General features: G+C 39.0%; 1 protein-coding gene across 1 annotated transcript; it reads left to right on the top strand.

Annotated features, from left to right (window-relative positions):
• The first annotated feature begins 286 nt into the window (after positions 1-286).
• On the top strand, positions 287-21,406 carry si:dkeyp-118h9.7 (sacsin). The gene is made up of 8 exons (XM_034885527.1): positions 287-413; positions 2,496-2,541; positions 3,391-3,478; positions 7,108-7,219; positions 7,836-7,982; positions 8,092-9,514; positions 9,793-9,881; positions 9,988-21,406. Exons 2-8 carry the CDS (start codon positions 2,513-2,515, stop codon positions 20,934-20,936), a joined length of 12,837 nt encoding a protein of 4,278 aa, XP_034741418.1. The 5' UTR covers positions 287-413; positions 2,496-2,512; the 3' UTR covers positions 20,937-21,406.
• The last annotated feature ends 625 nt before the right edge of the window (positions 21,407-22,031 follow it).

Below are 22,031 nucleotides of genomic sequence, written 5' to 3'. Positions count from 1 at the left end.
AAAAGATAATAAATAATAAATCCACATGGCTAGGAATGTATTAAGCGTGAGACGTCGATGTGGCCGATATTGCATTTTCATAGTTAGACTTATAGTTTGTGTTTGTTGGTAATGGGCTGCAGGCTGATGGGGAAATGTTGAGTTATGTTGTGTGTTGTGTAATGGGGAAATGTAATGTTTAGTCACAACTTCAAAGTTTCGTTTCGTCGGGGATGTAAGAAGAAACGGTCTGTGAGTTGTTGTTGCACTTAGTTTCGTTTTTGACAATGACACTTGACTTCAGTGGAAAACGAAAGGGAAGCATTTCGGGGTTGGACATCAGCAGCCTATAAACAGCGAACTGTGTAATCGGAGTTTCTTTGGCAAACTTGGCAACAACAGAACGGACGCGACTCTTCACCAATATGACTGAGGTAGGCTTTCACTAATGTTAATTATAAACCATCTTTGAGAAGAAAAATAACAGACCTATAACAAGTCTAGAGCATTATTTTGGGGTAATTGCATACCAGAAAGAGGAAACTATTTGTTGCCAGATAATCCACGAAATATAACTTGAAGTTATTCCTAAAGGTTTTTGTACTAGTGTTCAGCAGCAGTCTGTAGGCTTTATAAGAAATGATGTATTTATTCTTTTGTATAGCTGATCCATTTCCTGCCATTGGCCTTAGCGGTAGGCGCTGTATTGAGCCAGAGAGAGCTTGGCTTGTCTAAAGAGATGAGCTCACCTGAAAACATGAATCGAAAAAATATTGACCGCTATTTTTGCCTCTATATCTTTAACATGAATCATGTGTAACATTGTCGTCTGACTAGGATTTATTATGTTCAAACCGCGAAGCTGTAGAACCCTTCTGTGTTTGTCTGTTATTATTATTATTATTATTATTATTATTATTATTATTATTATTAGTAGTAGTAGTAGTAGTAGTAGTAGTAGTAGTAGTAGTAGTAGTAGTAGCAGTAGTACTATCTGTTGTCTGCCACGCCAGCTCAAGTTCCCGTGAGCTAGAATGAGCTAGAAACATGGGAAACTTGAGGGAATATCTGGAAATGGTGTGCATATGCTTCAATTGAAATATAAACCCAATCGACCACAGGGGGGCGCTGTAATTAAGGCTTAAAAATACAACTTTGAAAGGCGCCACGCACACATTTTCAGTGAATCATCATTGGATCAAGCTTATTAAAAGTTGTAAAGCATGTCATGTCTCAATTAATTTTCAAGTGATTGACCAGTGAACTTCGAAAAGGGCGTGGCTCTGGACTGAACACAAATCAGCAACCGTAAGGCCAGTCATCACAAAACTCCAGGGTATGTTCAGATAAGTGCCCCAGATATACCCAGACAGTTTAATATACATAGCCTACGCCACTAGAGTGGACACATTTACTATAAAGCACATATTCATGGTCCTATCTCTCCGGATATGTCCACATAAGTACCTGAACCACGCATGCATGCAAACAAACTCCAGGTGATATAGAGCAAATCAGGCTATAAATGACTAAATGTTCCAGCAAATGTCTACATAATGACCTCACACATGCACTGCAAGTCTCATTCAAATCGACCACTGGGGGGCGCTTTAAATCCACTATAATTGCACATAGAATGACGCAAATTTAGGATTGATCTTGGAATTGCAGTTTGCGGCTTGATTAGCAATTGTTTTTGTGTTGGTCATCTGCTTTTCTCAGATTAGCTGGATTGAGCGACATATCACACTGAATTGAAAATAAATGTTTTTGACAAATCAGTTGTAGGCATTTTAAACAATGTGCACTGTTTTTCCAATCTTTACAAAGCTTGCAGGATATGTTTTATAATGACGTTGGACCACATGTGTGAAATTACTTTAAAGTTGCTATTGAGAGAAAAGGTTTGAACCCGCAAATCACCGCTTGCGGTTATATATTTACAGTGTTTTTTGGGGGGAAAATGTGTTTTTAAAAAGAAGCATCTTCATCATACGTGCACCATGTGCAACACACATACACACACACGCACGCGCACACACACACACACACACACATCCACACACACACACACGCACGCGCGCACACACACACACACACACACACACACACACACACAGAGACCTGCTACTTTGTGAAGTCCAGCGAGCTCGCTGCAACAGCCGTTTTGTTTTTTGGGCAGAAAATGATGTGGATGCGCAATACACAGATGTAGTAGGGTCGATTGTGAACAGAGCTGTTGACTTTTTAGTTAGTGGGCTTCTGCCAATCGGTATGAGCTTAATGTGAAATAAAATTTAGAGTAAAAGTAAAATCCTGGATGTGGAACACATCTCAGAAAACGGAATTCATTGTCGACTAATCATGCAGCTGCTTGTCTATGCCAGGCTGGTGTATTGTGGAGAAAATGTTTTTTTTGTTCTAAGTTAAGGATGAAGAAATCTTAAGTTGATGTGGTAGATAAAAAGAGAAGTTTGTTTGGCAATGTAACACACTGTACTCTGACTCACTTACAGCATCCAAGCCATGAAAGATGAGTTCGAAGACAAAGAAAAAAAGTCGGTGAGTTGCATCTCCATCTGGTTTATCTATCTCTAACTGACTGTAAGAGGTGGGCCACCACTTTAGGAACATACTATTTTGACCACATCTCCAACCAGTTTACACTAGACTAAGTTTCGCGCTTGATTTCTTCATCCTTCAAGTACTCGGATGTCTGTCACAGTAACTTGAAATTGAATTTGAATTGTGAGAACTGAATGTGAAGATATATAGAGTTGAATTTTTATTTATGATTATATTTTAGTGGATTTCAGTTCCAAATGAATAAATTCAATTTCAAACTATACTATTCAGATTCAGTTTTTCAATGCAATGATTCATATTACAGATACAATTTCCAATCATGTCATTCAAATTCAGTTTTTCAATGCAGTTATTTAAGGTTAGCAATTCAAATTAAAAAATAAATGGTTAAAATTCAGTGTCTGTTGGCACATATTTCAGACCATAGTCTTGGAGCACCCACCTGTATGAATTACAAACATAAACTAATCTGTTAAACTATATGATTAAAAATTAATGTATATGCCAGTCATGTTTTATTAGAGACAAGAGGACATTAAGTAGAGCAAGTGCCTTGTCTTCACTCCCTGTGTAAAAGGGCAATCTCAAATATGATATACTTGTAAACATCATGGCTCTGAATCTGTTTTATTGACCAACAAGTAAACAATGTGTCAATTAATTTCATCTAAAGCACTTTAATGTTATGGCTATTTATCATCTACGTCAAATAATGTATGTTCTGGTAAAACTTGACTATACTCCCAGCACTTCTATCTACAGTATATTGATTCAGGAGGTCTCACCACCCTGTGTTAATTTGATTAATCTCTGTGCTTTGATTAGATCGGGCTTCGGGGCAACAGCTCCGCCGTTCATTGACTACCTGCAAGATATTCTACGACGATATCCAGATGGTGGACAAATTTTGAAGGTGGGTAAAATGCTTTGTCAAATGCTTTGTGTAACATTTTATATTTTCTAACTGACACAAAGCATTATTCTTTAGGTTGTTGTTTGCTTTTACACATCTGGATTCTGGAAGTCTATTTATTTTAGTATGACCAGCGTAGTTGCTAAATATGTTGATTCTGCTTAATTCTTTTTGAAGTCTTCCATTTTAAAGCTAGTCCTTTCCTAGCTGCCATCAAAGCAAGATCTACCGTATGTACAAACATTCATATTTATTCAACTTATCAGACATAGCAGTTCCCAAAAGACATAAATGAGGGCAAAGGGGAACAGATATATCTATATCTGTCATTTAGTTGACACTTTCAGGCTCTTGGTAGACACCGCCTACCAAGCTATAATGTGATGCTATAAATACAATTGAATTGAAACCTTTAACCAAAGCGACTTCCATTTAAGTGCTTCCAACCCTGAAGGTGCAAACGCCAGACAACAATTTGTAAGTGCAAGTACATTAGCTTCAAACAAGCCAAACTACAAAGAACCCTATTAAAGTGCAGCTTCAAGAATCTTTTTTTTTAAATTTTAATTATTTTTGGTTCCTCCAAATCCACATAATAATAATCTATCTTCTTGTGCTAAGCCATAAAGGATCTGCATCCGTCCGGGTCACATCCTAGAAACAGCGTCACATTGTAAAGTAGATGTGTATATAGTTCAATGTACAATTTAAAAATCGTGTCACAATATACCGGGTCCATGGTGGTGCCTCCATCTTGTTTTTTGATTTTTAAGAATTGTTCTAGCTTCCGACTCTTTTTTTGATCTGCCTTGCTAATAGTTTGCCTGCCTTTTCAACCTGTTCTACATATGATAATTTGGATTTTAGGAATGCTAATTCACATGCTTGAGTCTTAATAGAAAATTACTTCAACTTAAAGGAGAATTCAGGCCACTTTTTTCTTAATATTGATTTCTATAAATATGCAAGTACTTTCAATTGGGAAAAAAAACACCTGAATCGTTGCAGGCAACACAGAGTAGCTGCAGCTACGTGTGCAAGCTTTTACTGAGCTAAAACAGCAGTTAACAGGGCAAGATTTAGAGTGTTGATGTGCCTCTTAACAGACACACAATGCAATTAATATGTCTGTACAACATGAATAGGACCCTTACGTAACATCAAGATGCGTTTTCAAGTCAGACAATGTTTTAAATCACCTACCCTGTCTTGTTCTTGTTGGTGGTTAGCTGCTAGAGCTAGCTACTCAGTGTTGCCTGCACCGATTCAGGTCGGGGTTTTTTCAATCAAAAGTACTCCCATATTTATAGCGATCATGATTAACATGAAACATTGTCCGGAATTCTCCATAATTAATTAAACCGTTAATCCATCTGCAATAAAATATTAGTCATTACTTGCATTGTGTTGCTTCTCCAGATTAATTATCTTGTTTTCAAATGCATTTACAACTAATTTTTAGTTTTCTTTTTCAATGATGATGAAAGGGCTAATCACACACCCTCTTATATAGGCCTTAAGTGTGTCCCATATTATCAATGGACAATCTGAGCTGTTTTGATTTATCTCAATGAATGTTTCTAAATAGGAATTCATAAAAGACATAAATTCCTCTTTTGAAAGTAACGTAATGTTAAATCTCCAAGCCTTGTAATTTGATGCTATCTTTTCAAATTCTATTTCACAAATCAGAGCCGAGTGGTCTGAAAGAATCCTAGCGTTGAAAGAACAGTTTATAATCTTTGAAAGATAATTAACTGGGGTAAATATGAAATGTAATCGTAAATATGAATCATGCACATGGGAGTAGAAAGAGAACGTTTCTTCAGAGTCCTACATTTCGTGTTTTATTTACCAAAGCTCTTGTTATATGAGATAAAACATATTTAATTTGAGATGATCTATCCAATTTTGCATCCAGTACACAATTAAAATCTCCATCCCAAAATATTGGAATATCATACTGGAGTAACATAATATTAAGACCATTAATTCATTTGGAATCATCATAATTAGGACTGTACAAATTCAATAGAATAAAAAGCCTCTAACAACATGGATCTGATGTATCTTTTTCAAGGGAGAAAGGTATATTTTTACAGATAAGAATAGCCCCCCCCCCCCCCCCCCTCTCGAATTGAACGTAAAAGACAAATAATACCTTTTCCCAAGCCACCTGGGACCACACTCGGGCAAATTATATTTTGGTGCAATGAACAAACATATGAAGACTGTCTGTTTATTGTTGATATAATGGCTGCATTCCCCACAATAGACATATCATTTGGGTGGACAGGTTTGTAAAGTAGTCCTCCGTGTTGGAGATGAAAATCTATTTTACATAAAATTGTCCCCAACCATGGGAGCCTGTTTAAGACTTGCTGGCTGCTCACCAAAAAATATCTCTAATATTCATTACATTGAACAAATACATTGAAAAATCTGGCAATTGTTTTAATTTTAATTAACTTGATTTTCAGTAGTAAAATTGGTGTTAACAAATTCCCTGCCTTTAATTCACAGACTATATGTCTTTTTTGGCTGTTTTAATCTGATGTTTTTATTGTCTTATCATGAATCTTATGATTATCTGTTTTTATCTTCTTATTTATTTTTGTTTGTCCCCTGTCTAAAAGCCTTTTTTTTTTAAAAGAATTTTAATTTATTGTGAGAATCTTGTTTTTACACGTTTTAATTTTAAATATTAGAAATCAGTTTTGTGGCGTTATGTCTGAGATTTTCAAGAAGGCAGTGAAAGCAAAGTATTCGTGTCTTTTTCTGGGACACTGAGCTGGATTAAACTGTTTTGGAAATATTTATTTTTTCATATTATATTTTTTTTCAGTTTCTGGGAAAGCACAGGTGTTATTTAGAACATTAGCATTTCTATTTAAGTGTTTAAGTAAACCCAAACTGTGACAAAGGTCCAACTTGCACAATACCATGACCCTAGAAACTGGAGCAGCTAAATGGAATTCAGCCTTCATTTACGTTATTAGTAACAACTATGCTTTCCCTACAGTGGCATATCACAATGTCTTTTGTAAAAAGTCACACATTGGTATGTTGGTTCCTTTGGATTTGACAGTTACACACAGTTACTTTATCTATGTCAGTTGATGTGGACAAAATATTATTAATTTATATATGAATATATGCAAATATAATTCAACACCACTAAACTAAAGCTTCAAAATGTATCAGTTGAATCAACAGCTCTCTGAAGCAGGGTCAACAAAACTGAATATAATAAACCAAATTTTTCTAAGAGATGTGGAATTGGATTTCATTGGATTTAGACTGTATCAATTTCTCCCTCTCATTTAAAATTGTCAAGGCCTGGCACACCCTCACACAGGTCTCTGCAATTAAATCTGGTGGATTAGAAACCTAGTCTAGTGTAAACTGGGTGGAGATGTGCTGGAGATGACATGAATTAATACTGTGTATTAAGAATTTTAATGTTGTGAGGGGAAACAGTTGTGTAGGTGGACTACAGGTGTACTTCTGTGTAGTCCAGATTTGGAGCTTGGCACAGTAGCAGTAGTGCAGAGGAATGTGGCCATCTCTGATTGTTAGCTTTGGTCTGCTAAGCTCTGTTAATGGTTATTGTTGTTATTTGTCAACAGGAGCTGATTCAAAATGCAGATGATGGCAAAGCCACAGAAGTGGTTTTCATCCATGATGAGAGAAGCTATGGGAACAAGAGCCTTTGGACTGATAACTTGGGAGAATACCAAGGTATGCAGGATGCTTAGAGAATAGCCATGCTGTATCATGTACCTTTTTAAAGAGAAACTGATAAATAGAGCAAATAGGAAGTAGCTGGCAGTTTATTAGGTCAGTGTGGTTGGCCATACATGTGTGTAATGTGTTTTTCCTATAACCACAAAATAACAGGCTGACAATAACAGGCTTTTTTTGGTTACCCAACACATACTTGGTTCCCATGATCACTTTAGGAGATGGCATTAGGGTCTTCCACCCTATATCATTAACCATCAGCCGTAAAACAGTCACTGCAAAACATGTTACATTTATAGTAGATTGTGGCCACCATATTAAAGAAAATACCCTAACATTGGCATAATATTTCTAAAAGAACTAAAAGTGTACCCATTTCAATAAAAAGTTGTGTGTTGAGACCTTCTGGCAGAAATTGCCTTATGACTGCAGATTATCTGTTTACAAACCTCAGCTTCTCTACATTTCTACCTCGCTCAATTCAAGCTGGGATAGTCTTCCTCAATATAAGCATGTAAAGAGAGATCGGAAATAATTAATGCACAAACAGATTCATGCTTAAGCCTAATGTCATAAGCGCTTTTCTTCTGAACTACGTTTTTGTTTTGCAAAGGTCCGGCTCTCTACGCCTACAACAATGCAGCATTCACTGAGGATGACTGGGACGGAATCCAGATGGCAGGGAGGAGTGTCAAGCGCAATGACCCAAACAAAGTTGGGAGGTTTGGAATCGGCTTCAACTCTGTTTACCACATAACAGGTGAAACTACGTACAGATGCACGAGTACACCAAACAGTCTCATCTTAAATTATGATGTTTTGAAGAACGATTTAGTTAATGTTTATTATCTGTTTCCTTTTATACACAGATGTCCCAAGTATATTCAGTTCAGAGCACCTTGGCTTTATGGACCCCCAAGAAAAAATATTTGGAGAAAGAAAGGGAGGTTTTCTGTGGTCTTTGGATGATGCAGAACACCAAGAAGCTCTAATGACTATGCATGATCAGTTCCAACCCTTTCGAGATATAGTGTCACTTGTAAGCGGACAAGAATGGTCAAAAGTCATCATGGAGGATCAGCACTTTGACGGGACAATTTTTAGGTTCCCCTTGCGCAAAGAGGCATCAGATATTTCAGATAATCTATATGACTCTGACAAGGTGGTTGAGCTTTTTAATAGCTTTATTGCAGATGCAGATCTAAGCCTTCTGTTCCTGAAAAATGTGACTTCTGTGTCCTTGAAGCATATTGACGTACACGGCAATGTTAATCCCAGACTTGAAGTGAAATCCTCAGTCCGCACGGATGTTGTTCTGGAGTCAGAAGATGACTCAATCATTGAGGGTTCAACAAAATTCAAATTGATAACCCTCAACTCAGAAGAAACAAAGTGGCTTGTGACAACGTGTACCATGAAAGAGGGCAATTTAGAAAATCTTGATTCACTCTCAAAAAAGTTGAGCTTTTTTCCCCAAGTTGACTTGGCATTCCCTTGTGGTGAGAGGAGAGACTGTAGTAAGAGTAGACTGAGCTGCTTTCTCCCCCTCCCAAACAATGAATCCAACAAAACAGGACTCCCCGTTTATGTCAATGCATGCTTTGGCCTCACAGACAACAGAAGAGAGATCAAGTGGCAAGAGGAAGACCAGAAACATGACGAACATGCTGTGTGGAATGAATTGCTGATAAAAGAGGTGCTCCCACAGGCGTACGTCATGATCATTCAAGATGCTATCAGACTTGCCCAAGAATCTTGTCTGCCTGTCTCTTCAGTATACAATCTGTGGCCAGATATTTCCCAGATACAGCACAAAGAGAAATGGTATGTAGTTGCTCTGGATGTTCTTCATCACTTATTCAGGCAGAATGTGGCTGTCCTTTCTCTTGCTAAAGATGAAAAAGAGTTTGTCACTCCATCAGAAGCTGTGTTCCCCTGTAATGGTCCAACAAGCCCTGACATATTGGCCGCCATTAAAACAACTTTGGTTTCCTGTGGGGAAAATCTTGTCACTTTGCCAGGTAGTGTCGCAAGAGCTATAAAAGAGGCATATCCACACTTCAGCACTCTAAAACATGTGACTCCAACCTTTCTAAGGGACGTTCTCCGCAAGATTGACGTTCACAGCATCTCTAAAGACGACAAACTCTGTCTTTTGGAGTACGTTTTGAGTGATGGAAAATACAGCGAACTCAAGGGTCTTCAGCTGCTTCCACTCAGCGATGGTTCTTTCAGATCTTTCACAGACAAAGAGGAGGACACTGCTTTAATTGACAGCAATGAATTTCCAAGGTAGGTTTTTAATATTTGGTTTTATTCTCTTTTACAGTCTATAATAAATGGTTAAGTTATAATAATTGACTGTAGTTTTTAAAGGAGTTACATCCTTACTAAGTTGTAGTTGCCATGTGTTCCCCAAATCCAATCCTAGCATTACTAGCACTGATCGGCTCACGGTACCAATTTTTCATTTCGGTTTAGGCTTTTGGTAACTTAATGTGCAGCAACACTGTATGCAAATGTCCTTGTTTTTGTTTCATGCACAATAAACAAACTTCTGCTTTGCGCAGAGCCTTGCTACCCTGCTGCAAACACCTCTTCATCCCAGATGATCTCAGTCCAGCCTGCAGTTCCCACCTGAAAGAACTGGCCGGAAAAAGTAGGACTATTTTATAAAATTTTGATAAAAAATTATTTATATCTGTCATCTGCATGTTTTCACACTACATATACATTTATATATATTTTCTAAATCTATTTTTCAGATTTATTCAAGGTCATCAACATTGCCGTAGACCAGGTGACTGAATATACAAGGCGGTATTTGCCACAGGACTGGAAGCAGATGAGGACGGGGCTTGTTACTTGGGACATCAGGAACAGTCAACATCCACCTTTATCCTGGTTCCAAGATTTCTGGAAATTTCTTAACACACACTACAAAGAGTTAAGTAATTTAACTGGTATGCCATTAATACCAGTCAGCCCCCTGTCTGTCAGTCAGCCTGTATCACTAGCAAGATTAGAGCAGAACACTACCCTAATTTTTCAGAAAAGCAAGCAGATGAACTTACCAGAAGAAATAGCTCAGTTGGTGAACAAAGTTGGTGGCACAGCAGTGACAGGAAACGAGTGGCTCAAGCATGAAGACCTTGACTCTTATGTGCTCTGCCCATCCCCAAGGAGTGTCATGAAAGTCTTGGTGAATTTAGATTCTCAGAATCTCATCAGAGAACTCAAGACTGCCTCTCACATTGCAAGAGAAAAACTGAAAGATTATCTCTCTCTTCTGGATTCTCTCTCAGTCACTGAGAAAGATTTACTCTCAGAGTTGCCTCTGTTTCAAACCATGAAAGGATCCTGTGTTGCAGCTCAATCAAGACGTGCTGTGCTTCTAATTTCTGGCCTAAAAGTACCGACAGAGTTTCCTATGCCAGATTCAGTTGTGCAGTGTGCTACTGAGGCTGACCGCAGACTGTTACAGCTACTCAAAGTAAATCTCTTGGACACTGCTGAAGCAGCCAATCTCCTCATTGAATGTATTGAGAGTAGGGCTTGCAGAAAAGAAGACACTGAGAAAATGATGACTTGGATTTTACAGCATGGTGATACCCTTTTCTCTCAAAATCAGACCCTGAAACACAGATGTAAGGAGTTGAGCTTCATTGAAGTTAATGGAAAGCTCAAAAAGGCCTCAACCTTTTTTGATCCAAGAATAAAATCCTTTAAAGTCCTTTTTGAGTCAGAGTTCTTTCCTCCACCTTTGTACACTCAAACATCACAGATGTATCAAGGCCTCACAGATCTTGGATTGCTAAATAAAGAAGCAGATGTCTCACCTGAGCACTTGTTGCATGCTGCCACATTGATTGACAAACTGCATCCTGACTCTCAAACTGAGGCTCTCAATAGAGCTCAGGTGCTCTTAAAGATGTTGGATACTAATGATCTACTCTCAAAGTTCTCTCCTGAGCAGCTTTGTCGCCTCAAAATGCTTAAATGGGTCCCATGTGCTGAACCTGGTAATGAAAAAAAACACTGCAATGACAGATCTCAGACAAGTTCTTTCTTTTGCCCGGATAAAATAAGAATTTGCATTTCTGTTAATGAGGACATTGTTGGGCATGTAATGCCGCTGGTGGGAAAGTTAAGTGACAGAGTTAGCAGCCAACTTGGTTTTAAACGCCCACCCCCAGCTGAAAAGGTGATTGAAAATTTGTGCGTCTTGACATCGAAAGCAAAGGAAATAACTGATCCTGACACAAATGTGGATTTCAAAAGGAAGTTGCATAGCATTTACAAACACATGCAAGACCACATCTCTGAATTTTCAACAATGGTGAACACGGACACACCCTGGCTGTGGAGCCACAACCAGTTTGTATCACCACAGGATCTGGTTTTAGACTACCCACGTAATCTTGATCTGAGCTGTTACATTGGGAAGGTGCCAAATGAATTTTTGCCATACAAGAAGTTGCTTCTTGAGTTTGGCCTGAAAACATTGCTGTCAGATAAAGAAATTATTGGCATTCTTTATTCTATCCAACAAACCATTGAAGGAAGGCAACAGCCATTTGCAAGTTCCTCTGAGGTAAAAGTGTCAATAGAAATTTTTAACTGGCTGTGGAGAGAGAAGAAAACCATTCATGATGACTTCCCAGTGCCAGTCCTAATAGAGGGAGAACAACATACACTTAAACCACTGTCAACTGCAGTCTTTTGTGATGTGAGCAAAAATGGGTTGAAAGAGCTAAAGAACAGCCAGGAAGAAATTTATGTTGTGCATGAGGAAATTCCAAAAGCAGCTGCTGAATGGTTTAACATCCGATTTCTCAGTACCTACATCCTTGATCCAGAGTTAGTGGGAATAGAACAATATGGACAATCGGAACCAATAACAACCAGGATTAAGAACATTCTTAAAGAGTATGATGAAGAAAGTGACATATTCAAAGAGCTTATTCAAAATGCAGAAGATGCTGGGGCAGAAGCATGTAAATTCTTAGTGGATTTCAGAGTGCACAAAGACGCCCCTGAAAGTCTCATTGACCCTGACATGACCCTTTGTCAGGGGCCGTGCCTTTGGGCATTTAATAATGAGCAGTTCACAGCTGAGGATTGGAAAAATGTTGTCAGAGTTGGCTCTGCCTCAAAGGAAAACAAAGTGGAAAAAATTGGGAAGTTTGGACTAGGATTCAATACTGTGTATCATGTGACGGATGTTCCTTCTATCCTTAGTGGCAGCAGTCTTCTCATTCTTGATCCAAATGTAACTCACCTAAAGAAACACATCAAACATAAAACTAACCCTGGAATCAAGCTGGATCTATCTCAGCAACATCTTTTTCATTGGTTTCCTGGTCAGTTTGGACCATATGAATGCATCTTTGATTGTAATTTCAGCAGAAAAAGCCCCCCTGAACCCTATCCGGGTACTCTGATCAAACTACCATTTCGAACTGAGGAAGAGGCTCTCAAGTCAGAAATAAGTGCAAAGGTGTATCACAAACCCAACATCATCACTTTTCAACAGCACTTTACTAACAATTCAAAAACTCACCTGCTGTTTTTGAAGAACATCAATACATTATCACTACAAAGTATCTCAAGTGATGCATCAACTCCACCAAGACATGACGAAATAAAAAACGTCTTCACTGTCTCCAAAACCATTATAAGTACAATGAGGATTCCTGATGAAACCAATGTGTCAAAGCAGCATCAAGCTGAGAATTTATTGATGAAACTTGATGGAAAAGGCAAAGAAGTAATTGACTGCTCCACCGTCAACATTGTCGAAATAACCAGTCAGCAATCTGGTGTAACTGAAGTCCAATCCTGGCTGCTGTACAACTGCTTTGGGACACATCAGTCTTTACAAATGGCCCTTCAAAAAAACAGTACAGCAAAGTTCTCTTTGCCCATTGGGGGGATTGCTGTGCCTTTGCGAAAAGATCCAGCAACTGGGAAACTGGTCTCATTACAAACAGATCTTGTTGGACAGGCATTTTGCTTCCTTCCTCTTTCCATTAAAACTGGTCTACCAGTCAATGTAAATGGAACATTTTCTGTAACAAGCAACCGAAAAGGTCTGTGGGAGAGTGGGGTGAAACATGACTGGAACAAAGCCCTTCTTCAGGATCCTGTAGTGGCAGCATATGTTACTGCACTTTTGGCACTAAAGAAAATGTCTGAAAACAAGCAACTGGAAACTTACTGTTATCACACCTTTTGGCCTGATAGAGAGAAAGTAAGTGACACTTTCAAGCCTTTGGTAGATGCCTTGTACTCCGCCATTGCTCAGCACTCCATTGGCCTAGAGCTCTTTAGTGATGGAGAACATTGGTGCTCAATGAACAGTGCCATATTTCTGCACGAGAACATCGAAGAGGACAAAGACATCAATGCACTTGCAGTGCAGGTATGCAAGAAACATGTAAAAGCACCCAACCATGTTATTACTCTTCCACTGTGGTTGAGAAACAGCTTAAAACAATCTGGCCTAGAGGAGGTGTTACAGAACAGAACATGGAACTGGGACGAGTTTTACCAAGAAGCAGTGTTTAACAACCTTGGTACCATGGACCCTGAGAGTAGAGATGCTCTTGTGTTGCATGCTATTGACCTTAATGTCAAAGAAATTGACAAGCTACTGGTCTGCTATCCATGCATCCCCACAAAAAGCGGACAGCTCCAGCATATTAGGAAACTTGTGAATCCGTCAGGAAAGGTGGCCTGTCTTTTTGAAACAGAAGAAGGACGTTTGCTTGGTGGGACTGAAGATGACTTTTGCTCGCCCAAAAGGATTAAACGCTTGTTGGAACTTGGAATGGCAAATGATCATCTCCCATTGGAAGACATCACAGAGATAGCAGGCACAATCTCCAAAACCTGGAGCACTGACAAAAAGAAAGCATACAGACATTTGAATTGTCTTCTCGAACTTATGAACAATCATGTGAATGATGGGGACTCTCTCCACTGGGAAACACTGAGAATGACTGAATTTCTCCCAGCATTTCTCCCCGGTGATACAAAATTGGAAAGAAATCCAACACTGAGAAGGCCCACTGAAATATTTAGTGACAAATGCTCCCCACTTGTTAACATGACACAACACATGCTGGATCATACCAATCTGAGAATACACAACACTAATCCAGTACTGCAAATGTTGGGAGTTCATCACAGTCCAAGTCATGAGGAAGTGCTTCAGCAGCTGCAAGAAGCATGTGAGCAATCTCCATCCATTGACAGTTCAATGCTTCACAAAATAGCATATGAATGCTATAAGTTTCTGGATCAGTGGCTAAAGGATTCTGGGGAATCCACTTTCATTTCACAACGGGCAAATTCATTCCCATTCATTCTTGTTGGCAGCACATTTGTCAATGTGAGTCGTGTAGCCGAAAATGAGCAATTTGAAGCAAAACCCTATCTCTATTTACTTCCACCTGCCTTTAATGTTTTCAATAGCCTCTGGGAAAGCGTAGGTGTTGAGAAATGTTTTACAAGAAGTCAGTTTTTAACTGTGCTTCAGGAATTGCACTCTCAACATGGTAACAAGACCCTAACAAAGAGTGGCCTATCAATTTGCCACACAATTTTAACAGCCATGTTTGAGTCCAAAGAGAAAACAACGGGAGACTTTATGATACCCAACCAACATGGAGTATTACAACCTGCAAGTGAAATGTTTTATGACGACAGCCCATGGATGCCAGTCACTTCAGGTGTCACATTATGTCACGAAATAATCTCACGTGTTATGGCTCGCCACTTTGGAATCAAAACTACCAGGCATCACACCCTGCAAAACCACATAGTTGAGAACATTTCACCATTTGCTTTTCAGTTTCAACAGCAGGAACAACTAACTGTTCGAATTAAAAATATAATTTCAGCCTATCCATCGAAGAAGGATATCCTTAAAGAGCTTATCCAAAATGCTGATGATGCAGAGGCAACAGAAATTCACTTTGTTTGGGATCAACGACAGCATGGCAAAGAAAGAACCTTTGGGAAGAAATGGAACCAACTGCAGGGTCCAGCACTGTGTGTGTTTAACAACAAAGTGTTTTCTGATGCTGACCTGGCTGGCATTCAACAGCTGGGAGAAGGAGGAAAGCACAACTCTCCAGGGAAGATAGGAAAATACGGAGTAGGATTCAACTCTGTTTACCATCTGACTGACTGCCCCTCAATTCTCACTGGCGATGAAAAACTCTGCATTTCTGATCCTAATCAAAAATACATTGAAAGTAATTCAGACAAACCACCAACTGGCACTGGCTATAAACTAGCTGAGACTTTCAAGAACATGTACATCGATGTCTACAAATCCTTTCTTCCTGACAAATTTTCACTTAAAGAGGGCACCATGTTCAGATTACCTCTAAGGATGGGTAACATGGCAAAAAGCTCTAAAATATCACAGCAGGGAGTCACTGATCATGACATGAAAGAACTATGCTCTGCCCTCGCTGAAGATCCTGAAGGACTTATTCTGTTCCTGAAAAACATCTGCAAAATAGAAGTCCATGAAATCAGTGAAAATTCAGAGGAACTCAAAACCATCTTCATGGTTGAAAAAAGTATACCACAGAAAAGCAGAGACGTAAAAGATGCTTTTGTAAAACTTCAACAAAATGCGCTGCAATCTGACAAACCAGTAACGCCAGACAAGGCCATTTATGGAACCATGATTTCAACCTCAAATAAAAAACAAACTAGATGGATCATTGCAGAACAGTTTGGCTCATTCAAAAGCAGTGGTGATGGAGAACTATCAGACAAACTTCCCCAAGCAGCAATAGCAGCTTGTGTGAGCTCAAAGAGTTCAAATCCAGCATTATTCATCCCTAAGGATTTTGTTGGAGCAGCCTTTTGTTCACTTCCTTTGCCTGGGAAAACTGGACTGCCAGTGCATGTCAATGCAAACTTTGAGGTAGATTCTGGCAGAAGAGCCCTTTGGAAAGAAGATGGGCAAAGTCAAAAATCTAACTGGAATGAATCTTTGAAACAGAATGTCCTTGCTCCACTGTATGCAGATATCCTTCATCACATCAGATGTAGCATTGCAAAAAACGAATTGAAGTATTCACGTATTGAGTCATGCTTCAGTAGCTCATACTTGTGTTTTTGGCCTACTGTGTCCAAATATGTGGGCCAGGAGTGGCATGAAATGATACACGAGGTATACAGATCAATTAAAGAAAGAAGCCTTAATCTTATTCCAGTGATGAGGAGTTCAACACGTGTAATTGCAGGCAGAGAAGTTAAGGAATACTCTTTTGACTGGTGTAATGTCGGAGAAACTGAAACAACAAAGGCACCTTACTTGGCAAATGAAGTAAATGACCAGATGTGTTCAATTTTGGAAGATCTTGGAATGAAATTGGTCCCTTCTCTCATGCAACAAGTTTGGAAAAGTTTCAAATCTGCTAACATTGAAGTGAAATATGTGAAACCTTCAACTGTCCAGGCTTTCCTGAGAGAAAAACCCCTCAATGACCCAACCCAAACAGATGAAGATTTACCGCTGCCAATAAATGCCACTCTAATCAAAGATGAAACAAGATGTTCAAAGCTCTTGAGTTTCTGCTTAACTGGTGTGAAAATGACCGAGGACAATTCCAGTTTACTGAATGGGCTTCCACTTCTTCTCACAAGAGATAAAGTTTTGAGAGTGTTTAACACCAACTCTCCCAAGCTGATAACAAAATATGACAGTCTGTTCTTTGGCTACGAGGAGCAATTTGCAGATTATATGATCAACAGTAGCCACATGGATGTTCTACAAACTTTAAAACTTGTCAATCATTTGACAGTTCCCCGTGCAGCGGAATATCTGAAGCCCTTAATTCAGCAGCTTCTTCAGAACTGTGAAGTTGATCCCCAAAGTGGTCTTCATGTCCCAAACAAGATAATGCTGCAGTGGTTGAACTCACTTTGGAAGTTCTTAATGAACGAAATCAAGCCTGGTGATGATAAAAGTCTAACATTAAGTGATGTGAGAAAGCTTTTCAATGACTGCTGCATTTTACCAGTTGTGTCTCCAAGGTTGAAAGACAAGCACTTCCTGCAAAGAATGAAAGACATGCAGAGTGTTATTAAGGCAGAAGGAGACATATCAGGCATTCTCTTTAAACTTGGTTTTATGAAGTTTGACAGTCAGTTCTTTTCTGTGTTGGATGTGGAGAAACGTTTACTTCTATACTCTGAACTTATGGATGTGAATGATAAAAGCTCTGTGTTGGACCAGGTCTACAACATTGACCACTCCGAGTTTTCCCAGATTTCCATTGATGAGATGAAAGAGCTTCAGCGTTTCCTGCAGTATGGAGTAACCAACTCCAAAGACAAAAAAGAGTACCAAAGAAAGCTCAAATCCTTGCCTATATTTGAAACAATACATGGTAACCGAGTGAGGATTGATGGACCTAAAGAGGTATTTGTCCTCAACAGCACATGTTCAAAGACATTGCCTGATTTGTTCAACCTGCCCAACAGCAACAGCATTTTTCTCAAACACAATCCAGAAAACTGCAGTCTTTCAGAAACATTGAACATCCAAATCCTGACCGATTTGGACTATTTCATGAAGTTCATTCTGCCTGTTGTACACACACTTACAGAGATGCAGATGCTTCAGTGCCTCAAACTGTTACTGTTGCCACAATTCAGTTATTTTCAGAACAAGGACACAATTATCTCCTCAATGAAAACAGTCAAATTGATTCGCAGTTCCCAAGGCAGATTGGAGACTGTATCATACTACTTTGACGAGAGTGTGGAGCTATACAAGAAAATGTTGCCCCAAGAGAGATTTGTGCCTAAGAGATTTTGGACTGAGTTGTGTAAAGGAAATCAAGAAACTGAAAGATCAAAAGAAGAAAAGTTGCTCAGAGAGCTTGGAATGAAGCATGTTGTGTCAACAGATGACATAATAAATTTTGCACAACAGTTAGAATTAGAAGCAAAAGGAAACAGTCAACTTGGAGAGTTGAAATTGAAATCATCTTTAATTTTCAAAGCAGCCTTGGCTATCGTGAACAACGACAAAAACAAAGAGGAAAGGTTGCTGGAGAATATAGCTGACATCAAGTTCATTTTTCCTGTTAAAATTAAAAAAGAACTGTGCAACTTTCACCAACCATTTGCTGCTGAGAATAATGCTGTTAAAATAAGAGGATCTTTGATTGAAAGTGATCCTAAGCATCAAGAACTTATTTGGTCTTCAATGTCAATTATACATCTACCGGTTTATAAGTCACAGAAGCTCTTGTCAATGCTGAAAAATGCAGGAATGCATGAACAACCACCTTCACACTGTGTAACCAGTAACATGAGCAACATCTGTCAGTCGCCCTGTAAGTCTGACCAGTTGATCAAAACCCGTGCTAATGTGTTTCGAAGTGCGTATGCCTACCTGCAAGCAAACAGGTTTGAAGGCCAACCACTAGCTGGTCTTCCTGTTGTGTTGGTTGAAAAAGACATAGAACTTGTAAGGACTGATGATACTACTTTTTCACTCCCCCATGACCGTGATTTCAGACCGTATTTGTACAAGATATCTCCACAGGATGTCATGTTTGCAGAGTTCTTCAAGAAAATTGGTGTAAAGGACCAACCTACTGCAGAGCAGTATTGTAATGTTCTAGCAGGAGTTTATGCTGATTCCTGTGATAAACCACAACCTAACCAGAACCAACAGAAAACTGTGAAACGTGCTGTTCAGCAGTTTTTCATGTTAATCAAAACTCAAGGAAACCAGCTTGTTGTTGACGATGTAAAGACTTTGTATCTTCCTGCAGTAGATGGTAAATTGTACCCATCACACACACTACACTACAACGATACAACGTTTGAGACCAAAAGGTTGGAAGAAGCGCTGGAAAACAAGTTCCTGTTGTTGGAGAAACTCTGTGAATGTCATTTGCACAGTGACATTTATGAGCATCATCGGTTGCTGCAATTGCTGCCTCAGAATTGTAAGCCTAAAATGCTGTCTCAGTTCACGGAGGAGAAAGTAGTGGAATCACACATGGAGCTTTGTGAGTTTGGGACTGACTGTGAATTTAGTGGATGGTTTAACAAACATCTGTCCTCAGAAGCATTTACACATGGACTGATTTGTCTTATCAGAGCGCAGTCTGAGGGAGAAATAACACAAGAAGAAGCTACTGACATGTGCAAGAAGACATTTGGGGGTATTGAGATTATCTGCTGCAAAAGTCTGAAAACTAAGCTTTGGGTGAATGAACAGCCACTACACAAAACTGCCACTGAAACCAATGTTTTTGTCAAACGAGGGCAACATGGTTGCATCTTTTACTTGAAACACAACAATGACACAGCTCCCAAGATAATAAGTGACATCAACATGACATTAACAAAGGAGATTAATGCTCTTTTAGGCAACAGAATGGGATCAAATCTCCTCCTAGTCCTTGCACATCTTCTCATGTGTGACAGTCTGCAAGATGTTCAGAAATTTCTGGCTGTTAATGGGATCCATGACAGTGCTGAACCTAAAAGCTTCACCCGTAATCCACCAGCCGCTGGAACACAAATTCCAGAGGAATGGCTTGATTCCTTAGACATGAACATCCTCAATAACTTTGAAGAGGGGGAATATGTTGGCTACAGCACTGACAACAAGTTTATTTATGCAGTTATTGTTGAAAAACTGCCTCTGCACACTGGACCATATTCACAGAGATACAAAATAGAAATTGGAGAAGATGAGCCAATTGAAGTCAGTTGTCTTGACCTGTATCAGTTTAAGCGACAAAAGAAGCCAGAATCTAAAGGGAGGACATGCACATCTGCCGAAGCTTCTTGCATGGAGCTGGTGCCACTAGCAGGAGCTGAGCCACATTCTTCCAAACCATCAACCACAAGTTCCTCCTCTACGAGATCCTCACCAGCCTCTGTTGATGAAGCTAAAAGGGAAATTGACAAATGTTTGGCAGATATCTGGATTCTTCCTGAGGAGGAGAGGCTCAAAGCCATCAAACGGCTGTACCTTAGATGGCATCCTGACAAAAACTTGGACTGCCCTCTTCTTGCCACCGAGGCATTCAAATACTTGCAGAATCAAATCCATGACCTTAGTAAAGGTAAAGGTAAAGGGAAAGGCAAAACTGCAGGTTCCTCCTATCCAAACGGAAACTCAAACTTCAGTAACTTCTATCAGCAATGGAATCAGGAGGCCAGACATCACAGGAATGGCCGAGAGAGATTCTCTAGAGACAACCATTCCTACAACTTTTGGACCCATAATGAAAATGTCCCCAAGCCGAACAAAGAGGAGGCCCAGCGGTGGTGTAGACAAGCTCGCTGCGATCTTAACGCAGCTCACAAAGATGTTGGTGGGGAGAGCACAGAGTGGTGTCTGTTCAAAATTCACCAAGCAGTGGAAAAGTCTCTCATAGCTGCAAAATATAAAAGAGATGGTCGACATCCCAATAGCAGCTCTATTTCAGCCCTTGCTGCACAAGTGTCCCTCTACAACCTCCAACTGACAGTTCTGCCCCAAATTGTGGAGAATCTGAAGATGCTGGGAGTGGATGCCAAGAAGACGCAGTATCCCAACTGCCATCCATTTCCCCACATTCCTAATGAAAGGTTCCAATTAGAGAATGAAGTGTTAGCACTGGAAAAGGCATCTGAGCTTCTTGGTAAAGTAGAGGCATATGTGAACTAGGGGTTCAGGATAAACCAACATGTTATATTTGCGGAGTCAATTTAAGATGTTTTGACATGGCTTATAACCATGTTGTGATATTGAAACAATATTGTAAACAAAACATTTTTGAAATGAAAAAGATTGTTTTGTTTGTGACTTATTACTGAAGACTCATTCATTTATCACTATATACATTTGTTATAAAAAAATCTTAATATCAAAGCATTTTGTGCAACATTTTGTTTTTTTCATTGTCAACATTTTGAATCAGTGAGGACCAATTTACTATCTATTACTTTATGAAAATGCAACAGTTTTTTTATAAACTTTTATGACTACATGTTACATTATGAAGATGTTAAAGTTGTTTAGCAGTGTTGTAAACATTTAAAACTACTTTTCTGTTAGGACCAATATAATCTCTGTATGGTTTCAAACATCTTGCAAAAGAACTGAATTTGAAGATTAGCCATCTAGCTAACACTGATGTACTGTAAATAAAACAAAATGTTGATTAATATCCTTATTAGTAAAGAAAATGTAATGTTTTTTTAGCATTTAACTATTCACTGAGGATCAGTATCAGTACTGTACGACTGTACTAGATGCACAAAAAAAGAATTTAGTGGACATGTCATCATAGTTAATTTTTGTTAGTTTACTGTTGGAAATAAAAACGAAATTCACTAAAACATAAAACTTCATTTCCTGCTTTTGAATACCACAGTCAGCTGTGACGCTGTATCACTTGCTCTGTCCTTTTCCTGAGGATAGTATTTACTCGACATCTTTCAAGGTACTATAATGGTACTATGCCATTACTTTTTTTTTTTTTTTTAAATTGGGTTGCAATCCATGTTTGAGATTTCTGCAATATTATGCTTCCAATAGTAAAAGATTAAATTAAATCTGTAGGTTAGGAAGGCAGACCTTTTCAGTCATATAACGTCTGTAAAGGTTGTTTCAGCACAATTTATAAAAACACTGAGGTTGTGGAGATGTTTTCAAATGGAGCTTTAAGGCAGCACTGATAAACCTACACAAATCATTTTGGCTGACTATATCTTTACAGAACTGAGTGTAAAAAGGCCGCAGTTAATTGATATGCTATTG

The sequence above is a fragment of the Etheostoma cragini genome, chromosome 11, assembly GCF_013103735.1.
Source record: "Etheostoma cragini isolate CJK2018 chromosome 11, CSU_Ecrag_1.0, whole genome shotgun sequence".
Classification (NCBI taxonomy): domain Eukaryota; kingdom Metazoa; phylum Chordata; class Actinopteri; order Perciformes; family Percidae; genus Etheostoma; species Etheostoma cragini.
This window is presented reverse-complemented; position numbering and strand designations above follow the sequence as displayed.

Bases quoted from the DNA above. Each gene is read 5' to 3' on its own strand.
- si:dkeyp-118h9.7 (XM_034885527.1), top strand. From the start codon at position 2,513: ATGAGTTCGAAGACAAAGAAAAAAAGTCG. The intron at 9,515-9,792 runs GTAGGTTTTTAA...TGCTTTGCGCAG, and splicing joins GACAGCAATGAATTTCCAAG to AGCCTTGCTACCCTGCTGCA. The intron at 9,882-9,987 runs GTAGGACTATTT...TCTATTTTTCAG, and splicing joins GAAAGAACTGGCCGGAAAAA to ATTTATTCAAGGTCATCAAC.